The 23387-nt window shown below is 48.9% G+C and overlaps 1 protein-coding gene across 1 annotated transcript in view; it reads right to left on the bottom strand.

Moving 5' to 3' along the window:
- Positions 1-569: 569 nt before the first annotated feature.
- Positions 570-23387, bottom strand: part of GSDME (gasdermin E) — a 37270-nt gene continuing 14452 nt past the window's right edge. The window contains exons 3-9 of the mRNA XM_069462199.1: positions 17673-17844; positions 17110-17230; positions 10978-11142; positions 8916-9043; positions 6985-7168; positions 3862-3935; positions 570-800 (exon numbers count right to left, since the gene is read on the bottom strand). Coding sequence (XP_069318300.1) covers positions 570-800; positions 3862-3935; positions 6985-7168; positions 8916-9043; positions 10978-11142; positions 17110-17230; positions 17673-17844 — 1075 coding nt within the window. The remainder of the gene's footprint in view (positions 801-3861; positions 3936-6984; positions 7169-8915; positions 9044-10977; positions 11143-17109; positions 17231-17672; positions 17845-23387) is intronic.

Below are 23387 nucleotides of genomic sequence, written 5' to 3'. Positions count from 1 at the left end.
TCCAGTTTGTATATAAGATGCTTAATTTTGTATAGTTGCTGCCACAGTGTATGACTTCATTTCCTTTTTACCCCACATATAAGGTAGACCCCCAAGCAGGGGTGTTGCTGTCAGATTTTTTAGTATAATTTATTCAGAAGAATATATATACACACACACACACTAGTGCCATTTATAGTTCATTTTCAAGCAAATAACATACAGCACATCCCAAACATAACCTCTTCTGTGAAGAGAAATTGCCTTCCCACAGCATTCCCAATTTAAATGGACCCATTATTCTGCAGAAAAACAGATCTGAACATTCACTGCAAACTCTCAACCCTCAGCTATTTAGGTGCTGGAAGCTGACTTGGGTCACCAGCACAGGAGGGGCCTGTGACAAGAAAGCAGCTTTTTACAGTGAGGTCATTCGTACTGCAGAAAGTGACTGCTTAAGTGTTTTGTCAATTCATTTCATTGATCAATTTTTAACGCACATCTGACCTAAACCCCAAAATTGTATCTTAATTCTGAAAAATACTCGGTCTTGGCCAAAAAGATGTACTTCTAATTTACATGTGACATTACTAATGTTCTCTGCCTAGAGCACAGAGCCCATTCAGGGTTATGTAAAGAATTAGTGGGAAGACAGTAGGGTCCTTCGGGATGACGGCTTTCACAGACGACTGCAGTCTCTCCAGGCTAATGTCCACTAGGGCAAACAAGCGCTGCACAATCCCAAACCTTTCTATATCTTTCAGCGGAGCCAAGGTTGGATCTTCAAGATCAGATACTCCATCATCAGACAGAGCCTGAAGCTGAAATGACACATTTAAACAAATTCACCTTAAAATGTTACAGAAAATCCACACTGTTAGTAGTGCACTTGTAAGTAATTCTAGAAAAAACTAAGTTGTCGCCTTTTAAATTCTCCAAATGGAACAGGAAAACCTTTAAGATATAGCAAGATATATTTGATTTCAGGTCAGGACCTGGGGCCTGATTTATCCAATTTGCCTAGAGTCTTCTGTCTGAATCCCACTCTGTGAACTCTACTTTCCACTGGACCCATTAACTTCAGTAGATTCAAAAGGTCAGAATGTACTTTTCTCATACACATAGTATATGTCTGTATTTTAATGACATATTGGAATTTCTTATATATTTGCATGAATCCCTCAAAGGTAGGTACCATGATTTAATTATGCTTCCTGCCTCAAGAACCCTTGCTCTTGCTATTCCTTCTACCTGGCATACTTAGACAAGATTTCCATGTAGACCTTCCTTTCTCATAACTCAGATGTCAGCTGACATGCCACATGAGAAGGCCTTTCCTAATCCCCTCTCCCACCCTGCATCCCGGCCACTTTTACATTAACTCCATTATATTGTCCCCATCAACTTACTGTATCTGAAATATCTGCTTGATACTGTTTAGTCTGTTCCCCTTACTAAACCTTAAGCTGGGCTTGCGAGCTCTACCTAGAACACAGATGCTCAATGTATTGAAGGAACATTTAGTTCTTCACAGAGGTCACTTTGGATGCTGCTCTAATGCCCGCTATTCAAAACATTTGAAATGTTTGATTTGCTTTTAGGTTCTTGATACATGCTGGTAGTACTTTAAAAAAAAAAAATCTTTAGCAATTACAAATTTGCCAATAGATTTAATTTTTAAACAGGCATTCAAGATCAGACAAATAATGAATGTAGAGTAAAATTTTAAATAAAAAATGAAGCAAGCTAAAGTATGTGTGAATTTTAACTGAATCTGAAGTGAATCCAAAAGAATTCCAGAAATGTTCAGAGCGATGGTGACATTACTGAAAGTAACACGCAGCTTGTGCAGTAACCACGGGCTTAATGTTACCATTTGGCTCAAACTGCAAACTATTGATTGTGCTTTAGAGAGTGGATTAGGCCTGCTCTTTAAGCACAAACACCACATCCCAGTGATTTAAGAATAAGCTCCACTGGGGCAGGCTGGAGCCTGCCAACAGCACAGCAGGTTCTGCATCCTCGGAGCACAGTGGACAGGGCTGAGCAGTATCCAGCTTCCTTCTCTAAACATCTGCCAACCCCTTTGCATATAGGCAAAGGATAATAGCAACCCAAAGGGTTGTTAAGTTAATATCCTCTATTGATGATTCTAACTCTTTTACCACTTCTTGGCAAATGTGTTAGAATCTCTGACCCTGTTTCTCCCAAAGAAACTTCAGAAAGCCTCTCTCAAAGTCACTCTGGGCACAAGACAAGATAGGGGTACAGATAGATTTTGTGTCCTGTTCTAAGTAAATCCCTTTAAGAAACACAAGATGCTCAAATTCCTTCAGGAGGCAGGAGCCTTAATGTCTTAAAAAGAGCTGTTGCAAATCTAAGGGAAGATTATATGAAGACACCTAGGAAGGTAAGAAAAAGGAGTTCTTTGTCTATGTTGAGCAGTTGCCAAAAGGCAAACCAATGACTGTGGGTGGGGCTCTGTGCAAAAGCAGCATACCATCCATTCTGGATGCGTATTCTAGTGGCTACTCTTAGAATACCAACAGAGCAGAACTTGGGGACAACACAAAGATAAGATCCTACAGCTGATCTCCATGGAAGATGACACTAAATGTAAGTCTGTTAGGAGGAGGGTTTTCTCTTTTATATACTTCCTGAATGCAGTTGATGAGTCTGTAAATACTTGGGAAGGGCTAACTTGGTAACTGCTGAGCACTCAGTTACTGCAAAAGGAGCTGGCTCTGAAAGCAGAGCTGTTGTTTTGCTCATCATCGCATACAATTAGAATAATGACGCATATTGTTTTCATGACCAAACTATGCCACAAGCTTTACCCCCAGCTGGCCCAGGACTCATATGTTGGCACATTGTCAAGTAATTCAGTTTTTACAGTCAGTGTACAAGGACACAAGTTCCTCTGGGACTGTTGAATCTGCTTTCAGTTGTGAATTACATCTAAACTGCTCCTTGGAATGATGCCATGCTGCATAGTCTTCTGATGTCTGCTATGCAAAGACAAAGGCATCAACTACCTGCTCAGTGTTCCCAGACTAGATGTATAACTAATGTCTTATCTAGGCAGTCTACCTCCTTACCTGCTTCCCAAATCTGAGAGCAGAGCTCCAGGATATGACCCTTTGGGCCAACACAGCAGACTGGCCTTGACCCTTAGTAATTAGACCTTAAAATAATAAGACCATGCATGCTGTGCTCCTCTGCCCCAGGCTGGACAACACCTGCAAAAGCTACATTAGACTAGCTGCCCCATCAGGGTGGTTTCAGGGCAGCCTAGTGGTGGTTTCTTCTGCTAATGGCCCAATTTGTAATTTAAAAAGGAAAAGCATAACCTTGACTCTCTGGGGTTCAACTCAGTGCTTGCTCTTATAATGACATTTCCTGAGGGCACCAAGCTAATGATAGTCCTAAAAGAGGATGAAAGAAGCTGTATCTCCCTGAGACAAATCAGTCCTGAATACCTTCCTGGTGAATCTGATGCAGAGCTGAAGCAAACTAGTCTGAGCACAGAACTGCCATTGCCAATAATATGGTGCAATGTAGCACCCAGCCCTGGCCAAAATTCTCTCCAAACAATGGGAAAAGCCTAAGATTAGGGGTATACAAAATTGGCGTCCTGGCCCTAAGAACAAGTTCTCTGAACAAAACCTTTCCCTCGGGGCCTCGGTCTTCCCGGGGCTGGGGGGCGGGGGGTGCGTGTGTAGTGTATATAGAAGGGGGGTTAATAACAATTCCTGGGTACCTATCTTGAGGAGCTGTTGTGGATCAGAAAGCCTAGAGGCGTCTTATCAGCTGTTAGGTGTGTACCCCTCCTCATTTCCCCATTCCTGTCCATCCCAAGCTCCCATCGGGGAGGTTCCTTACCAAGTGGCACAGCGCAGGAACAATCTGGAGTTTGCAGCAAGTACCCAGCAGAACTGCTGCGTTATCTGGCATTTCTGCAGAGACAAAAACCACAGTCACTGTCCTAAATAAAGTCCACGGGAACAGAGCCAGCCCCTGGATGGTATCTAATTGATATTTTAGTACCTTCCCACCAGCCAAGCAGAGGAGGTGCTCAGCAATTGTTAAGTGAATGAATGGTGCTAAACGGGCAGCAAAGACCTTTTGGAAAACAGACATAGGAACCTGGTCACCAGCTCTGTGTTTTACCAGAGAATGTTCCTTGACGTTAAATTTACCCCATCAGGAAGAACTGCACAGACTCTGAGGAAAGGGAATCAGCATGGAAAAGTATAGAAAGACCCTGCAATCTGGTGACAGAAGAGCTATGTTATGAGCCCCTCTGCATATTTGGGATGTGCCTTTGGGTATCCCTCTCTGAGCCTCAGTTTCCTCCTTATATTTTTATTTTTGCATATGTGCAAAACTCTATTTTGCATATTTGCATAAACTATAATGGGCTCTACCTATGTCACCAATCATTTTGGGAGAAAAAATGCAGTGTGGCCTGATCAGGGTGGCACCACAGAAGTCCTGAGGCCAGGAGCACCAACAGCAGAAGTGTGCCAGGCTGGGGCTGGCAAACCCCGAGGATGGGAAATCCAGGTCAGCATTATTCAAAATGGATATTAAACACCTCCCAGGGTAGATGATACAGTTCCTAAAAGGACCCCAATCCCTGCTGGGATGGGGGTAATGCAACCTCTGAGCTGAAAAGGAAAAAGGGAAAAAGTCACCTGCTGAATCATCTAGCCGAGGGGCTATGCATGAGCTGAGTCGATGGCCTCCGTGCATTAGCAGCCTTACTTATAAAAGGCAACGTGCTGAGGCGGTGACCCCGAGTGCAACAGGACGTGGCTGATTCCCAAGAGAGGGTGAAGGCAACCACGGGATGGGGCAGCCCCTGGGGAGATGATCTCCCAATATTGCATTCAAATGTTGTGTGTGCATTTGCCTACAGAGAAGGTCCACAGCTCTCAACAAATTCTCAAGTAGGCCCTTACACCCCAAACCCAGAAGACAAAGACAGAAAACACATCTGGCCTACGTATCCAGCTGAGCCACTGACACATGCCATCTCCCCTGTCCATGGAATCAACATCCTCATCCCTTATTCTCAGCACTACTTTAGTTCCATATTGCTCATTTAGCCACTCGCTATTCTGAGCATGGTCCTAGGTTCCAGGGTCACAGGACCGAAAAGACAGCACCACCAATCACAGAGCTTCCAACTCATGTTATTACCGGACTCTGATTTCCTAGAGGGCCAGGGCCTGATGTTTTCTCCTCCCTCAGTACCCAGCAGTTCCTAAAACAGTATAAGCTTGTTAAATGTTTCTTCAACTGAAATGAATTATTTTGATTGCTCTTCCCTATACCAATTCCATTTTATAAATGAGGTCCAAGGTGTTCGGAGCTTGTGACTCGTGTAAGGTTACAAGGTGGTGGAGGAAGCTTTCCAGGAGACGTCATATGTGGCACTGAAGTGCTGAAAACAGCTAAAAGCACCATAAAGCCAAAAACCGGAGTGAGGACCTAGGAAGAGCCCATATTCTATTCTGGCACTTTCCCCAGATTCTGAGGAGGAAAGACTATACTACCTAGCAGGAAAAAGTCAACTCAGAAGGGCCGAGGATTAACAAGAGCAGGAGTGGACGAGCTTGACACCAGCCCAGCCTCTGCTGTCACTGACATGTCAATGAAGGGCAATTCAGAGAGATGGGAGAGAGCAACACTGGTTTAGAAATGTAGAGACGATAGCCGCACTGAAAGACTTCACTACATCTCAACTTCCAGCTCAGAAACGGCAAGTCAGTCTCATGTTACATGTCACCTCCGAGCAGCTACCTGTGTGCAGGGTTGCAGAGAATTTGAAGCTGTGTTCAGGCCCAAGGAGGAGGGGACTGTGGTCACCCACAGTGCTGGCCCCGTGCTACGTGTTGGACATCACTGTCCAGCCTATTGATAAAAAGGCTGCAATAAGTAATGGGGGCTGTGAAGAAAAGGCCTCTCACAAGCTGGAGAACCCTGGCCTGTGGATTAGCCTGACAGAATGGCTGTACTCAGACTGTCACTAATACTCTCGTGTTAACATCGGGAGAAAGTCTCTAGTGGAGTTCCACAGGACTCCGTCTTACCGTCCCATCCCAGGTAGCCAGTCAAAACTTTTATCCATAACTCAGAACAAGACGCCGAGCATACACTCGTCAGCACATGGAGTTGGGAGAGGCATTCCCTCTGATTAATTCCTTAAAAATTGAAGATTACTAGGCCTCTGTTTCTGTGTGGTGCTGGGGAGGAACCCTAAATGTGCCAGAAACTCAGTGCCCTTACGATGTCACCTTGGAGGGAAGTCGTGGAGACTGGGAGGCTGGGAACAGAAAGCCCATCTTCCTCATGAAGGATGACCACGTCCTGATCCACAGGCCCTACGGCATGGTGAGTTCTAGGGGTGGTGGGGGTGGCGGGGATTGCTCCGTAACTGGATGGCCACTCCCCCGGGAGGCCATTTCAGGACCCGTGCAGGAAGCTATGGAGCTGTCGGGCCCAGCCACAGTTCGGCCTCCCAGCCTCATGCACCGGGCGCTCGCCACAGCCTCCTCGCCCCAGACGGCAACGGTGCTGCACACAGGTGGGGAGTGACGAGTGTGCAAAGGCGAACAGGAGGATCAGAAGGACGGAAACCCTGGGGGAGAACAGTTGCCAAATGAAAGCCACTGCCACTCAGTTCTGCCAGGGCTCATGTGTGACTCGCAGGCTGTATTTTGGGAGATGCTGTGCTTTGTTGGCAGGGTGTGCCCATAGGCGGCCCTCCCTGCGGGGGGTAGGAGAGAGCAGGGAAGGCTCATGGCAATGGAAAGGCCTCCTTCATGCTCAAGCCTATGGTTTTCCAGCCTTCCACCTCTTATCCTCCCTGTGCTGGGAGGGAGGGACCCATATGTACCAAATCTCCTAGAGTTATCATTTCTTTGTACCCAGAAGAACGTATACTAGGCAAAGCCATTTCAAAGTGACAGCAGCCATTTCATTTCTTTTTTTCCATACCTGCTAGAGCACTGACCAGGAAGTAGGCCGTTGCAAAGAGCCTCTGATTGTTGACTGGGTCCTCGAGCCCCTGCACACTGCACCCCACCAGCCGCAGGAAGGTCACGAGGTCCTGCTGCTGCGGGGGCTTCAGCTCCGCCAGCACCTTCAGCGGGGGTGGGAGACCATTGACCATGTCCTCACACTGCAGGGCAGGGGGGAAAAGAGACAGTCGTTGTGGAGTTAGAGACCTACTGGTGCAACCCAGGGCCTCTGCCCCACAGCACGCACACCTGCCCGGCCTCTCACCTCCTCCCAAGTAAAGAAAGACACCCAGCTCTTTCCTATGTTTTGAAATTATTAATCCACAGGGTTACATTTCCTCCTAAGGAGACGGTAAGCTGAGCTTTGCCCAAGTACTGCGCTTTCACAGAGAGCAGAGGAGGCATGCAGGAACTGGTAGATAGAAACTTACAGACCAGGGCAGGGTCTGGCAGGTTGTACCACAGACCAGAAACAAGTGATTACACACAGAACTGAGGAAAGGAATATAAAAGTATCATCCCATGAGTGGTTCTCAAGCTCTAAGCTTGGGTCTCCAGCTCCCAGCTAGTTCTGGGCAGTCTCATCCATCCCCCCAGGGCCTGCCGTGGGGTGGGGGGCCCTGCTGGGCAAGCCAGTTCCGCTCCACCGTAGACTCTGGGTCCACTCCACTCACATGAAAGCCTGCCCCCCACCCCGCCCGAACAGCCTGCCTCCCCAGCGTCCAACTCGGCTCTGAGGCTCTCTCCACAGGGTGCTGGCCTGACATTTTCCTCTTGGAAGGAGTTATTTTAGGAAGTAAAAGTCAATGAGCTTTTTGAAACATTTGTGTTCTCCCTGGGGCTAAGCACTGCATCCTCCAGAACGCAAAGGTGTCCTGGACTATTGGGACTGTCTCAACCATGCAGCTTCCATCACTGGTAACTAAGCTCTTTGGGCACAGTCTAATTTTTAGAGGGAAAAATAATATGAATGCTTCCCTGGGAACCATAAAACATTAAAGCAGTTATTTAAACTCCCTTCACAACAGAAAAAAAAAAAGAAAGAAAGAAAAAACAAAACTATAGTAAAAAATCGGGATTATAAAGCCTCAGCCTTCTTCAGTGAAGAACACGGAATCTGGGAGGATGGAGGGTCGGACGGGTGGTGTGTCCCTCACCATCTGCACAACTAAGAGTTAAGGAACTTGGCCTCCCCAGGAAATCTTTCTCCTGTAAAACAGAAGACTACAAAGGCCTATCTATCTCTCTAGTCTAAATGGAACAGGTTGACTTGGACTTTGCCACACAGCCCCCCCTTAGGGTGGGTTGAAGAGGGGCCCCAAAAATATATGTCCACTTGGAAGCTCAGAATGTGACCTTAGTCTTTGCAGATGTAAGTAAAATAAGGATCTCGAGGTGAGATCATCCTAGATTGGGGTGGACCCCAATCCAGTGGCAGTGTCCTTCCAAGAGACAGTAAAGGGAAGACCACGTGAAGACAGCAGACTGGAGTGACGCTGCCGCAAGCCAAGGAACACCAGGAGCCACCAGAAGTTGGAGGCAGCAGGGCAGGACTTGCCTAGGTCCTCTGGAGGCAGCCTGGCCCTGCCCACACCTTGACTGCAGGCTGCTGGCCTCCAGAACCGTCAGAGAATAAATTTCTGTTGTTTTTAAGCCCCCAAGTTAATTTGTTGAGGCTGCCCTAGGAAACAAGTAAGTCCCTCTCTTCCTCACAGCAGCTTCCTGTCTGCAGTTTGAAAACTAAGGACCTGAGAGAAAGAAAGAAAAAAAGACAAGGTTTAGGGTTAAAAGGAGGTAGAGAAGTCTTTAACACAATTCTATTCTGGCTCAAAGCCCAAAAGGTCTAGCCTGTGGAAGTTTCCAGAAAGTCCAGGTGAAAACACCACCTTAAGACGGGTCTGCTCTTACCACTTGTTCCAGGACCACGAGTAATTCCTCATCGAACAGGACCGCCTGGAGGACGCTGCTCACAGCTGTCTGTTGCGACTCTGGCAGCTCCACAAAAGGACGGAAATTCCTCTCCAAGAGCAGGGTGGCTGTCAAAACACAGCATACCCAGTCTTGTCTCATGACATGGGACAGCGACTCCTGCTTTTTATAGCTAACCGTCAGTTCTTTGATAGATATTTCCAGCCGCAGAGTCAGTCATGGAACTTGACGTCAAGTTAAAGGCCACCCTGCACATTTTTCAATAACCAAACTACTACCGGCAGTGATGGAGGGAGATGAGAGAGAGAGAAAGAGGAAAACCGGGTTTTGTATTTCAGGCTTCGCTCTCCTCTGATGACTCTCTAAACATTAATTAAGCCCAATCAGTCATTTTCTGGAAAAGTCATTTAGATTCCTCTCTAGCATGATTTCTGTAAATTTTATAAGGCTGAATTACTAAACATAAGTCAGTACTTTTACAATGCTTCAGAGCCATACAAATTCCAAAATACGTTATTTTTCACATCCTTTCTTATAATGCAGTGCAGATTTTGTACCCTTTAATGCACATTTTTCAAAGGAGCTGGCACCCTTTTCACGGCAAACACAGCTCTTCCAATTTTCCCATCCCTTGCCTTCTGCGCGAGTCCTCAAGCTGAGCACTGAGGCCCATTATGCTGCGTCTGTCACTCACGTCCTCTGTAGGAGGCTTAGGAGCCCTCCCCTTGTAATCTTTTTTTTGTTTGTTTTTTAATAGTCAAAAGCTTCTCATAAAGATTTGATAAAGCAATGCTTTCATCTTTTCATCTGCAGAGATGCACACTAATACATACATGCACCACCTGTGTTGATGGAAAATTCCAGCAAACAGTTGTAGAAAGCCCCATAGAGAGGAACATGTAATATCAGTAACCAACAAATTCAAAAACTCCCTTTGCCAACCCCAGCCTGAAGAGAAGAGTTGTGCTGGTTGGTCCAGGCTCCAAGGGCACAAAACCAAGCCCCTACCCCTACTGCTGCCTGGCACACCTGGCTCCCCACCTGATGGGAACGGCCGACTCGAAGGGCAGGCCTGCGGGAAAGGCCGTGCTAAGGGAGCTGCAGCACTCACTGCCCTTCCACGTCCCTGTGGTGCAGCTCGAGGCTGCAGGGCCACCGTGCTGTGGTGCTAACCCACAACATCATCCTTTAAGTGGCAGCCGAAAGTCACACCCGATTATCTGTCTCAAGGGAGGCAGGAGGGAAAGCCTTGAGATTGGGCCTTCGTTGTCATCGCTTCCAACACTGACACTTTTGCTACAGAAGCAAAAGCATACTCTGGTTGGGGATTCAAAGCTCCATGGGGAGTCTCTCTTGTCACCCTCCAAGCCAGAGCATACTCTGGGCTGTCCCCAGCTCTTTCTTACTAAGCTCTTACCCTAATTATTTGTTTCTCCTCTTCCTTGTCCATCTCCTCCTCCTCCTATACACTGCACTCCGGCATCCCACCAAGAAGCAGCCATCTTTTTAAAACACAATAGGCTGTGAGGAGCAAAAGGAATTGCCCCTCTTCCTCCTTGGCACCGTGCAGCCCATGCCATGTTGATAAAGATCCCCCACGACAGCATTCTGCAAGGCTGACAAAGCGTCGCTTGTCTTGGCAATGAAGCCTGGGATATAATGAAACAGATGCAAAACTTGGGTTCTCCATCCTTGCTGTGACTAGCTATTCTCAGTAGCCAGCAGGGCTGCTGTGGTTACAAGGAAAGAAAAACGCCAGGACCCTGACAGCTTCCCTCCTTTGCCTCCCAGCTCTGCTCCACGTAGGGTCTTTCTCCCCACCCTTCCTCAGAACATGGCACCCAGGACCCAGGGCTCCCTACGCCCCAACCACTGCCAGTCCTGCCGAGCAGACCAGGACTTGGCAGCACCACCCTCTCTCTTTTCAAATGTTTTCTGTGAGTCTTTGAGGGGTCACTGATCCTGAAAAGCCACATTCACCTCTTGGGACACAGGGCTCAACTGGGCCTCAACTGCCCATGCCCTGCCCTGATGGCAATACCTTGTTTTAAAGCACTTAACGGCCCATCCTGGGAAGACGTCCCATGCCCAGCATCTGGCACGTCCACGACTGCAAACTCTCGAAAGACCGGGGGATCCCGGTAGACAGATCCAACTCTCCTCTCGCGCTCAAAGCCACCGTGTTTCCCTCGGAGGAGGCAGAATTCTGGAGTGCGGGAGAAAAGGACAAGCCAGGCACAGGGTCAGCCTGGCCTTGCTGACACATCGTACCTAACTCGGGGCTGGGGGCGGGGGCAATGACACTGCCACCCTCTTCCCCATAAATCCGATTCCTACACACATTATACTGCTTGACCAAAAACCCAGCTACTTCCGACAAATACAGAAGAAATGGTTGTTCTTAACACAAAGTTCTCTACTGGGTACTCTGAACAGGCAGGATGCAATCTTTAAAATACTGGATATATTTTCTTATCCTGATTTGAACAAACCAACTCTAAACAAATAAATGAAACCTGCCATGTTTAAAACAACTGGGAAAATTTGAACATGGATAATAGTAAAGAATTATTGTCACTATATTTGGGTGCACAAGTAGCTATGGTATACGGTTATGTTTTTAAGGAGTCTTAACTTTTATTAATAAATACAATACACAGCAATAAAAAAATGAACCGATTTCTGCAATTGTATGAATGAATCTCACAAATATTACGTCGAGTGGAAAAAGCCAAAAGAATACATCCCATACAAATCTATTTATATGAAGGCAAAACTAGTCTCTAAAAAGCCTTATCATTTAAAGGTATTGAAATATTTACAGGTAAAACAATATAATGTCTAGGATTTGCTTCAAAATACCCCAGTGTGAGAGGAAGGAGGTGGTGGAGTGCCGGATGACACAAGAATTGTCCTAGTCACGGAAGCTGGATGTTGGGCACATGGGGTCCACTGTGTTATCATCTCCACTTCTGCACGTGTGAAAATTTCCATAATAAAAAGTTTTTAAACAAAAATAAACATTTCCTCAAACACTTCCATATTTGGGAACCTGGCTAAGATATCTAAGCTGTGGGTAGAAACGTAACAGCTGTTATGTCCTTGCTAAGCAGGAACAGTAAAGTGAACTCAAGAATTAGGGTTCTCTCGACGCCTCTACTTAATAATCGGCATACCTAAGCAAAAGCTACAGAATAAAACTACAGCTGAGCCTGGACTTGCATGAAACGTGGGAGGCACAGGTATTAGCACATATTTTCATTTGCTTGTGGGCACTAACGATGCTCGTAAAGATAGAATGTATAAAGGCAATTGAAACAATCCCTGGTTCACTCAGCCGACCCCTGCTCACTGGACACCCAGGGCCAGCTCCTCCCTGCCCTTTGCACTTACCCACTGCAGCGGCTAAATGCAAACCGGCACCCGGGTCGTGACTTTGCTCCCTGAGGACGAGGCCACGACCATTCGCACAGCCTCAAATCCTGCCAGAAGCCCTATCAGGCCCCCAGAATAATGCGGAGCCAACTGGCATTTTAGGAGTCCACGGCCCCAACGCTCTTACCTTTACCCACGCACAGCCCTCCGCAGCCACTGCCAGTTCCCTCCCTCGTCCCCTTTCATTTATCCATCCCTGCCATCCGGCAAACACACGGGGACCCCTACTCCACGCCAGCCCCTGTGCTGGCATCCATACACACAGAGGGACGCAACCAGGCCTGGACGCTAAGTGTGGTAAGAGTGGGCAGGGGAGGAAAATAGCTCTCCTTCTGCCCATGCCAGGTCCACGGCTGAGGCCCTCATAACTAAAGGCAGATTACCAAGAGAAAAGCACACAAATTTACTTAATATTAGTTTTATGTGACGTGGCAGCCTTCATAAGGAAAGAAGACCTGAAGAAACAGTTAAACCTGAGTATCGTATGCTAGGTCTGATGGACAGTAGTGGAGAATTATGATGGGCCAAAGAATACGATTACATGGTGACCAACTCGGGGGACCTCAGCAAGGCCTGTTTGTGCAGGTTCCTCTCCATGACCCCGTGTCTTCCAGATAAGGCTGCTCCCTTCCCCCCGCCCCCCCATAGGGAGGGCACCTTTCACACGAGGCTCTGTGACCTCTTCAGGGAAGAAGGTCACAGTGACTTTTCTGCTTCTGCAGTTTTCTCAAATTCCTTCACTTTAAAATATTTTGGGGCCGTGTGTCCTGAACCCCATCACAGAGAAAGAGAACCAGAAAAGACTTTTTGGAGCAGGACCCAGGGAGCGTGCTGGGGAAGAGAGCAGCAGCAGGCACAGGGGTGACCAGAGAGTGGGCTGACTTTGGCGAGATCCCTGGGTCAGAGAGGGAGGGCTGGAGACACGCAGGGGTGGGTCCGCAATGCCCTTGAGGCACAGACTTTGTCCTTGGGACAAAGGGAGCCATAAAAAGATATTTGAGCAAGGAAGTGAAATGATCCAGTTTTTATTTTAAAATAAGCACATTCGCTGCACTGCTAGGATGGAACAGACAGTAAAGATTCAGAGACGTAGAACAGCCAGTTAAGGGTGTGTGGCAAAGCCAAGCATGGTGGCGTGACCCTGTGGTCCCAGCTACTAGGGAGGATAAGGCAGAAGGATCGCTTGAGTCCAAGAGTTTGAGGCCAACCTGGCCAACATAGTGAGACCCCAACGCTAAGGGACACCAGAGGGGAGATGGTGTCGGGGCAGTGGGCCTGAGAAGAAGTGCACAGATTCAGGTACAGTCCTGAACGGACACTAGCAAATGCCAAGTTGTACAAAAGTGCAAGGCTAAAGTTCAAGGTCATAAGAGGATGTTTCTGCTTGGCCATAAGTGTCTCCAGAGAGGGGAGCTATTGGCGGAGGAAGGGGTCACACTACAGCTAGCATGGCTGGAGCATGCTGACAGCGACGTGGAGGGAAATCAGCCTTGTCTTGGTGTTTCAGAGGACAACCTGGGTCCCTGTCAAATGCAATCCACCCGGGAGGCAGGAGGAGAGAGCAGGCAGCCTCTTAAGGACCCTTCCAGCTCCTGCAGCTTTACGTTTATGAAGCTGTATCAGAACATTCTGCGGCAAGGACGACTGAAAACAGAGAAACAAAAAAAAGCAAAGCAAAGCAAAACTGGTTTAGAGTCAGGGAGTGAGTCACCCAGTGGAGCAACCAACAAGCTGCAAAGGCATTGCGCTGGGCAGTGGAAACAGGCCACAGAGCTGCCTCCCAGGCCAGGCTGGGGGCAATGAGCAAAAGGAATGGTCAAGATGTCCCTAGAGTGCCTCTGCGGCAGCACAAAGAGGAGTTTATTTTCAAAGAGGGCAGAAGCAAACAAAGATAAAAGGCTTGAAGTTGAAATGCAGACAGGAGAGCCTGCCAGACCAGGCTGCGTGTCTTTCAACCCGCATCTGCAAAAACAGAGGGAGGGCTCCATGGAAGCAACAGGCCACTCCAACACGGCTGCATGCAGGGCAGGGTCCGGTCACCTCCTGGTCCTCACATGGGGACCACGGCCTAGAGTGGCAGCCTAGGCCAGGGACCCCGCCACCGAAGAGTCCTCGGAGTGCTCATGGCATTCCTGGGTACGCACCAAGATTTCAGAAGCCTTTCAAAAGTGACGTTACTCACGATAGCCAAGATACAGAAATGATGTGTCCACTGACAGATGACTAAGTAGACAGTAGATAATGTGGTATACATGCACAATGGAATACTAGTCAGCCATTAAAAAAAGAAGTCCTGCCATTTGTGACAGCATGGATGAAAGTGGAGGACATTATGCTAAGTGAAATAAGCCAGACATGGAAAGCAAATACTGTATGATCTCATTTATGTGTAGACTCCAAACAAGCCCATAGAAACAGAGAGGAAAAGAGTGTTTACCAGTAGGGTGGGAGGGAGGTGGAAAGAGAATGGGAAGATGTTGGTCAGAGGATAAAACTTTCAGTTGTGAAATTCATAAGTTCTGGGGATCTAATGTATTAAACAGCACAGTGGCAATAGTTAACAGCAATAATATTGTATCGTATACTTGAGATTTTTTTCTTTTTCTTTTTTTTTTTTTTGAGACAGCATCCCGCTTTGTTGCCCGGGCTAGAGTGGCGTCGTCATAGCTCACTGCACCTTCAAACTCCTGGGCTCAAGCAATCCTCCTGTGTCAGCCTCCCTAAGTAGCTGGGACTACAGGCCTGAGCCACCAGACCCAGCTAATTTTTTTTTTTTTTTAAGATGGGGTCTCACTATGTTGCTCAGGCTGGTCTCGAACTTCTGGCCCCAAGCGATCCTCCTGCTTCAGCCTCCCAAAGTGCTGGGATTATAGGCATGAGCCACTGCACCCAGCCTGTATACTTGATATTTGCCGAGAACACAGATCCTTAAGTATCCTCACACCATATGTATGCACACTAAATGGTAACTAGGTGAGGTGATGGATGTGTTAATTAGCTTGACTGTGGTGATGATCATCTCACAATATATCTATCAAATCATCAGGCTGTACACCTTGAATATGTACAATTTTTATTTGTCAGTCATAAAGCTGGGGGGAGAGTGACACAGTGACCACTGACCACCAATAAGGCTGGACAGGACAACAAAGGCATAAGCATCGGGAACATGTAACGTGCGGGTGGTAACACTGCTTATCACATCCTGATAACAGAAACCAGAGGGACAATTTAATCACCTTCATGACCCAGTTTGTTTGGAAGACAAAAGTCTTTCAAAGGAAAAGAATAAACTAATAACCCACAGGCCCAGGATGACACAAATTGGGCACCATGAGCCTAAAGGATGTAGGTCACCATTCCTGGTATTCTTGGTATTTCTTGGTCCCTGGCCTACCTCTCCAGACCAAGTTCTTAAAACCACCCGTTCTCTTTATGTCATGTTGGGTAAATCACTTCCCCTCCCTAACATGCCAGGCTGCTTCATCTACAAAATAAGACGGGGAGGCTCAGGGACTTCATTCTGTGCCCTGCTGTTTCTCCTACAATCCTCAATCACCCTGTAGCTTGTCGGAAGTGTCACACGAGGACACTTAGCATCCTATTCTGCGTCCCTGTAGCTGTCGCCGAATGGCGTGGCCACTCGCGTGGACGTGGAGAGCGTACAAGCTGTCTCCTGGAAGGCTCCCTCCTCCTCAAGTGGGGGAAGAGCAAGGGACAGCAACGGGCATGTGCCTGGTCTATCCCAGCACACTTTTTAAAACCGTCCTGGAAAACATCAGACTGCACAATAGAGAAAGTAGCGTGGTGAACCTGCACGTCCCGTGGCCCAGCTTCAGCCGCTGTCGCTCTCGGCCACCGTCTCCACCTCTGCCCCCACCCTGCGCACACACCGCTTGTCTTCACTCCATTCACGTTTGACATATTACCACCTCATCCCTGAATGCTTCAGTATAAATCTCTAAAAGATGACTCGTTTCTATAAATATAACCATAACATCATTATCATACCTAAAAAGGTGAACAATTTATTCTGTTATATTTCCTCATTCATGTCCCCAAGCAGCAGTCACACAGTTTTCTGGGGCTCAACGCAAGCCCTTCTCGTTGGGAACCTGAGGCTTGAGGGACTGTGAGCATCTAGGATGGGCGGACACTAGCTCAAGAGCTCTGATTTTCTCCACACAGTGACAACCAACGACCCGGATTTCCACACTTTCAACACACTTGTGACGAGCAGAGCAAGGTCAAATTCAGCATTTTTGGCTTCATATTGGGGGGCAGGGGAGGGAAGGTGGGACAATAATAATGATGATGATGTTATTAACAGCTAAGGCAGAACCACTGTGCCAGGCACATCACAGGCCTCATCTCATTTAGTCCTCACCACAGCCCCAGGAAGGAATGTCCTTCTCCTTCCAGACACGGGGGAGCTAAGCTCAGCAAGACACACCGACTTGCGCGAGATATCACAGAATGTCGGGGCACAGGGCTGCTGCCCACCCGTCTGCCTGTAGGGACAGGTCCTTACCCTCTGCCATGTCCCATGCTGAGGTCTGGGGGAGAGGGTGATGCTGCCCCCAGGCATCCCTCACCAAAGCCTCCCCAGGGCAGCCCACCTGTCCTGGCATCTCTGGCCTCTGTGCCACGGTCCCCAAAGCAGCAGGGGATCCTCCACACGTGTGCACCTCTGGGGAACATGGGGGATCCCTCTGCACCTTCAGAAGGTGGCACTCACCGAACTGGCCGTCCAGTTTCACATATAACTCGATGACACGGTAGGCGATGGTGGTGGTGGCCGGGATCTCCAGCACCACGTTGCTGTCCTTGACGAGGTTGCCATCTTCCGTCGCTGACACCTGTGGGCGGGAGCACACGCTGCCTCCTATGCATTCAGATCCCCCTGGCTTCTCTTTGCCTCCCCCGTGTCCAGCCTCATGTCCTGCACTCAAGAGAGGCTGAGAAAATGCCCCAGACCCGAGTGGGGAGTCAGGCAAGAGCCCGGAGCTGCGGGCACCACACGGAGACAGCCTATCTGAGGGGAACCGAGCCCAGGGAAGGCAGCTCTCCATAGCCTCAAGTCCTGGTCCAGCGACTGAAGCCAGGTTACCCCCGATGTTTCAGCTACGTGAGCCAATAAATTCCTGCTCACTTAAACCAATCCGAGTTGGATTTCTGTTATCTCACTACAGAGAGTCCTGACGAATGAAGACACCCCCGAAAGAGCCCCCTGACCCAGGTTGCCACAGCTGGGACCAGATGGGCTGCCGTGGCCTTGCCCCAGGGTCCCTGGACACTCACCTGCACGGTCTTGGTGTGGATGCCCACCATCCCGCCACACGTCTCCTCGACCTGCACCTGCTCAGAGATCACACACTTCTGCGTCGTCGTGATCTTCTGCGTCAGGATGCACAAGACCTCATTCCTCCTCTCCAGCACCTGCTGCAGAATGGGGTTTTTCAGATTGATTGTTCTGAAAGAGAAAGACGGCTGTCAGTGGCCTTGTGCCTCCGGCGACGTTGACGCAGAGCGAATTTTCTGCTCTTGCACCAGGGGAGTCTGGGGAGCAAACAGGTGACAATGGCTTAGTTAACTTCCTGGTGATGAAAGAGGGGCCATAAACCACACCGTCCCAAGGCCAGGGGAACGGGTTGGACACCAGAGGGAATGGGGGCTCTCAGTCAAACAGCAGCTTGGGTTGTCAAGGAAGAAGAAAACCAACCCGTAGGGGAACTGCAATCCACCTGCCTTGGACCCTGGGAACTCCGCTCTGTTATTTAATCAGAGCTGAAGGACGCCAGATGCCACAGCTGTGGGCCAGGGAATAAGGGTTATTACGGGGGGGAACAATGGCCACATGCTCCTCATACAAGAGAAAGGAACAGGCTTAAAGTACAGGTAGAGAGAAGGAAATTATTTGAACTAAAAAGGAACTTCTTAACCTTTAATCTCTTAGGAAAGGGCTTTTCCTCATTGTACATATGGAGAAACCGAGGCCAGTTAGGCGTGGCCGGGCCAGGGTCACTCGGCAGAGATTTGGGCCCCCACCCAGCCCCTTGAAATTCTGTAGAATTTTAAGAACAGACTACATTTCTATCTAAGGAGATAATTTCATGCTCAGAAGCAAACGACGAATGAAAAAATACCCTCTCTGGAGATCTCATTCAACACTGATTCTACGAAATGGACAGGAAAAGAACCAAATCCGAGTTGGTATTGGCACAATGAGAATTACAGCATCCATCCTGGTCTTTTTAAACAGCCTGAGGTTGGTCACCTTGAAGAGCTGAGCTCCCCCTGCCACCACACACAGGGCTGGCTCGCCCAGTTCGGGCACACTCAGATTCTCCAGGTTTTGGAAAATAGCCCAGAACTGGAGTGACATTATAATCTCAACGTCATAACCTGCCCAGGGTGGAAACAAGTCCAGTGTCTGTCAGCAAATGGAGAAACAAAATGTGGTATATTGGTATATATTCCAGGAGAAGGAATGAAGTTCTGATACACACTACGACACGGATGAGTCTTCAAGATACTGTGCTAAGTGACAGACGCCAGGCCAAATACGGTACGATTCCGCTTACATGACACATGTAGAATGGGCAAGTTCACAGTGACAGCAGGTAGGCTGGAGGTTACCAGGGGCTGGGGGTCGGGGGAGCAAGGGCTTGATGGCTTCAGAGTTTCTGTTTGGGGTGATGAAGAAATTCTAGAAACGGAGAGTGGTGATGGCTGCCCCAGAGTATGACTGTACTTAGTACTACTGAATCATAAACTTAAAAATGGTTCAAATAGCAAATGTTATATTATTTATGTATGGTTTACCACAATAAAAAAAACAAATACAGATGAATAACTGATTCAATCTTAGTACTTGTGAAGGAAATGCAAATTATAAAAGTGTTTCACATGTAATAAAAATATATTGATAACAACCATAAAGCTGCCCACGGACTCCACTTCCAGGAAGGAATATAAAACAGAGCTCAGAGCCTGCCCGGCTGGGGCTCCAACCCCAGCTCTGCCCTCTTGCTGGGTGACCTCGAGTGAACGGCCTCCCCTCTGCACCTAGGTTTGCTCATCGATAAGCCGATGGTGCCGATGCCCTTCTCATGGGGTTGTGTTAGGGTTTAGATGACACGGCAGTGAGCAGCTGGATGTGCCCAGCAGAGTTAAATGCCACGGCGACTCTAGCTGGCTCCAGCCACGCTCATGTGCTCCTCTGCGAGGCCCACAAAAAAAGCCCCAATATGTGCACTTCACAAGCTATTTAATTGTGTCGGAGGTACTTTTTCACATCACTCCTTTCTTAAAAGCCTTCCATGGCTACACCCCACGTCAACTACTCACCCAGGCTATGAGGCCTACAAGATCTGGCCCTAATCCCTGTTGCCCTCGCCTTCCGGCCTTCTCTCTGTGCCTTAAACATGCCAAGTGCACGCTCACCCCAAGGCCTCAGCTCCACGCCCCCGAACACATCTCACTGGCACGTGGGTCACCTTCTGCGGAGGCGTTCCCTGCAACCCCGTCATGCTACATGTCCACATGATATTTTTCTAACTCATTCCTTTATTTGCTCACTCCCTGCCTCCTCCATCTAGAATATAAATTCCACAGAGGTAGGGACTGTGCCATCTCGTTTACTGCACATTTCAGGGCTGAGATCAGCGCCTAGTGCATAGGAAGGACTCAGTAAATATTATCAGAATAAATGAATAAATAAAACTCGTGGGTGTTTTCCTCTATTTGCTTTAATGAATGTGTAAATGCATATGTGCATGTGTGTGAGAAAGAGAGAAAACACACAGAAGATGGAGGGATTAGCAGCTTGGTTTAAAGAATAACACGTAGATGTGAATCTTCCGAAGGAGTTGTGTTCCGGTCCTACAGGCAGAGACTTTAAAGATAAAAGCCACTGTATCCACCAGTCAGAACGTGCGTGCAAATGTTCCCTTTCTAATGCTCTCTTCCTTCTGTTGTACAAAATTCTATCTTGTAGCAGATTCTTGAAAATCTACACCCTCAATTACAGTTAAGGTATTGGCTCATCCCCATTTGGATGCCACGTCAGAGGCAGCGCTGCCTGGGGACAACCTCATGACTGATGGCAGAGGGACACTGAAAGCCGCCTTCAGGAGTCTGATGTGACTCCGCCAGATTGGAAATCGTTGCACACCTACGTGCTTTCAACAGACTCCCTGAAACACTTGACGCTGCTCTCAGCCAATGTGCAATTGTTTGCAAAGCAAAAGCTTAGCCTAGACCACCCAAGACTCCGTTGCTTAAAATGCCCACCTCCCTCCAGGAACCCCACCCCCACCCCAAAAGAGAAGGGAGCCGTCTGTGGCAGGCATGGAACTTCCTTCTGCATCTGATGACAGGACAGTCCCGGGGGGCTTGCTGGGTCCAGCCCGGCTGCTTCAAAGCATCAGTGCCCTCAGAAGGTCCCTGAGAGCAGCCCCACCTTGGGACAGGGAAGAGAAGCTCACCAGGGACAGGACCCATGTTTGAGGCTAAGATTTAGGTGACCAGGGAGGAGAGAGTCACAAGGCTGTGAGGACGGCAGGCGGCGTCCACCCGCAGGAATCTCCCCGGCTGTGAAGAGGACCAGACACTTCCACCCAAGTCGCTGGGATTCTGTTTGCCAGGACAGTGCTGCCACCTTTTGGAAACCGAACGCCGGACAAATCTAATCATCTTCAGTTAGGGGAGACCTCATGGGGAAGAGGGAAAGCCACTCACCAGGGAAAACGGATTGTTACTTTGACTCTTTGCAAAGCAATCTCCAGAGGGACTTCCTCCTCACCTCCTGCCCTAGTCACCTCTGCCAGGCCCCAAGCAGGCCACGGGGGAGCAGGTGCTCCCTGGGAACAGTGTCCCCGGGTGCACACCCAGAGCAGCCCACTCAGAGCAGGAATCACCACGAGACGGGGCTCCCTGGGCCCACCGAGTGGGGAAACCAGCCATATTCTGATGTAATTTGTTTATTTCATAATCTTATACATTTTCCTATGTACATTTATGGAGGTCCATGGGTTTTCAGACTGCTAATGGGGTTCAAGAAACAAAAACATTTAAAACCCTGGATTAGGGGCTTCAGAAATGAGGAAAAAAGAGGTTCAGAGAGGCTGACAGCAGTTACCAGAGTAACACAGCTAAGAAGCCCATCTAGGTCTTTCACAATAGCCCGCAGCTGCCGTCTGTCTCCCTCCTCTGGGTGAGAGCAGCTTTGGCTGCAATAGGAACATGACCTTGGTCTCTATTCACTCCCGTATTGCTCTGTCCACTTCTACACGTCCACATCCTGCCTGCCTAACCAGACCCGTGGCCGGCGGCTGGGAGGGAGGGTTTATATCCAGATCCTCTGGAAATCCTCAGAACATCCACACCACCTGTGCTCCCTGACCCTGTCCCCACCCCTGATGGCAGCAGCCTGTGCCTTCAGACAGCTCTTCCCCTGGCTGTCCTGACTGGCTTCCTCTCTCCCAGGCCTGGTAAGAGCCACCAAACGACACGGGCAGAATGGCTTTAGAAAGAGACACAGGAAACTGTTGGCAGTGGCTGCCTCTAGGGTGGAGAACTAGATGGTTGGGAGTTTTCACCTTTTCTCTTTTGACCTTTTGACATTTAAACCATGTGAATAGATTACCTATTCAAAATATATTTAAAAAAAAAAAAAAGACTTTCTGCACAGACTGTAAGCTCGAGGAGGACAGCGTACCTTGCCCCTTTTACTAGTGCCCAGCCCTGCGCTATCCACACACTTGGGGGGTAGAGGAATAATTTATCACATAAAGCCTTAAGGGCAGGATTGAAATGAGACCCTCTCCCCTAGCCCAGCCAGGGTCGGTGCAAACACACCGGAGCAACAGGGCAGGAGCGCCCCCACGAGAAAGTGAACAACCAGGCATTCTCCACCTGCTTCACATGTATTTCTGGGCGCAGCCTGCAGCAGCCCAGGTGGCTTGCTCCTCCTGGGGGACAGCAACATGAAAGCAGGAATGGGAGGCCACCGAGACAGGCATAACGTCGTCAAAGACAAAGGGCCAGATCCAAGGTGTGGAGGCGAACGAAGGGGAGAAAGCTCCCTCTCCTCCCTCACTGGACCTGCCAGCCCTGGCCCAGCCCTTCTGTGGATCCTCCTCCTGCCCCGTGTACCTGGCAGGCCTGTGCACCAGGAACACCCGAGTCAGTTCCCAGAGCTTGATCTCCTGCTAGCTGGGTTACCGTCTCCAGTCCCCGAGGCTCGGTTCCCACGTCTAGTGAAACGTGACCTTGTTCTGAGGGTTACAGCGAGCGAGGTCTCGCACCACGTGGCCCACACTCTACCCAGCACAAGGCAGCTGCTCGGTAAATGTTTCTTTCCTTCCGCTATTGGCAGGGAAGCCAAGGCAAGATCCCTCTCAGGCTGCTCAAAGACACGACCACAGTCTTCAGGATGCTTCATGAGGGGAGCCCTCAGCGGGGAGCGGGCGCTTAAAGCAACTAAGAAAATGGCTACGTGGATTCAGGACAGGAGCTGCTGGGAGGCAGCAGTGACGGAGGGAGGGACACATGGCTCAGAGCCTGGCACGGCTGCGGGGGACCAGGCCGTGGGCCAGAGCAGCCCAGCGGGAAGGGGACTGCTAAGGCATCCGTCAGCTCCCCAGGCCCAGCCCTAATGAAGCTGCCTCCTCTCCCAGGCTGAAGCTTTAATTTCCATTTTCATTACTTCTAAGGCTTTCAAAAGCCAAATTGCAAACTCACAGAAAAGAAATCCAGAGGCGACTTTGAAAACTCTGACAATATCCAAAAAGGAGGGAGGCAGCTTTCTTTTCCAAAGCACAAAGGCGGCAGAGCCGGGAGGGCGTGCTTTCCCACGCAGACTCCTCACCTCAAATCGCCTTCATTCATCCCACAAACGCTGACTCCCGTGACGCCCCGGCACAGGGCCAGACGCTTGCTTCTCAGTGAACGAGACCAAGGCCGCCGCCGTTGGCACGATCCTCTTCTGTAAGAACCCTTGCCAGTAACATG

Source organism: Eulemur rufifrons, chromosome 29, assembly GCF_041146395.1.
Source record: "Eulemur rufifrons isolate Redbay chromosome 29, OSU_ERuf_1, whole genome shotgun sequence".
In the NCBI taxonomy this organism is placed as follows: Eukaryota; Metazoa; Chordata; class Mammalia; order Primates; family Lemuridae; genus Eulemur; species Eulemur rufifrons.
Note: the sequence above shows the minus strand (reverse complement) of the source record. Positions and strands in the feature narration are given on the sequence as shown.